General features: G+C 36.7%; 1 protein-coding gene across 1 annotated transcript in view; it reads right to left on the bottom strand.

The window, feature by feature from the left end:
* LOC119585134 (synaptojanin-1-like) overlaps positions 1-1,096 on the bottom strand; it is a gene marked incomplete in the record, with an annotated part of 155,688 nt that overhangs the window by 27,930 nt on the left and 126,662 nt on the right. The window contains 1 exon segment of the mRNA XM_037933764.1: positions 868-1,005. Coding sequence (XP_037789692.1) covers positions 868-1,005 — 138 coding nt within the window.

The following is a 1,096-nucleotide window of genomic DNA, read 5'->3' as shown; positions in this document are numbered from 1 at the left end:
TCAATAATCAGAGTACGATATGACCTTGCTGTAGAACTGATGAAAGTGAAGAATAATTTTTAAGTAATCCAGGGATTTTTTTTTTCATGATCAAATGAGTGGAACAAGGTGGGCCTTTCTCAGAACAGTCCCTTTAATGAATCTCTGAATACTGCAAAACCTTTTTGGCTCTCTTCACTATATAATAATGAATATAAACTGAAATGAACCTATTCTATTAATTTTAGTAAAAATCATAACCAAAAAAATTGTTTCTGTTAAAAGAAACCACATATAAACAAAAGACACAATGATGTTCACACTGATGTCAAGAGTTAGTGGGGTACACTGTCTTTAAGAAGAGAGTATAAATGGTGTAGCCAGATATGCAAAGGAGGACAAGATATTTTGGTACATAATTTCTTGCATTCTGTCACCTACAAAAAATACTGCCAGGATACAAGCAAGGCTTTTGTTGTTGTTGGAGATCCAATATAATCTCCAGCACCAAAAACATTTTTTACCAAACATTATAACCCTGACAGTTTACAGTACACTAAAAAAAGTTCTGCAGACCATGGTTTCGTCACAGTCCATGCCTGTGTTCAGCACACACTGGTACCTCATCTTTCTGTCTTTTCCTGGATAAACTGAACATTTCTTATTATCCAGTTCACAGGCAAGTTGTCTAGGAAAACAGGCTCCTCTAATCCAGTACACCTGGGTCTCACAAATTCAAACTCAATTCCACCACATTATAAAACAAACATAGACCTGAAAACCATCACACCTAGACTTATCAATGACACCTAAATCTACAAAGATACTTGATAACAATATGCCAGGACTATCACACCCAGGTGTACTATTCTAGGGTTAAATACTGACCTTAAGCTGATCATGATGAAGCAGGACACTCCATTCTCGCCTCTGAACGAGTTCGAGTACTTCATCCCGAGAAAGATTTATGCGATAATTGAAATCCCCACACCAGAAGACATAGTCATGGGCCCACAGTGGCATGCCCTGGAAGAACACAAGCATAATTTATGAGACATCCTTCACTAAATGAATGAACATTAAAAAGTAGGAAGTGTGAAGGAAAAAAAGAAAAAGA

The sequence above is a fragment of the Penaeus monodon genome, chromosome 19, assembly GCF_015228065.2.
Source record: "Penaeus monodon isolate SGIC_2016 chromosome 19, NSTDA_Pmon_1, whole genome shotgun sequence".
In the NCBI taxonomy this organism is placed as follows: Eukaryota; Metazoa; Arthropoda; class Malacostraca; order Decapoda; family Penaeidae; genus Penaeus; species Penaeus monodon.
Note: the sequence above shows the minus strand (reverse complement) of the source record. Positions and strands in the feature narration are given on the sequence as shown.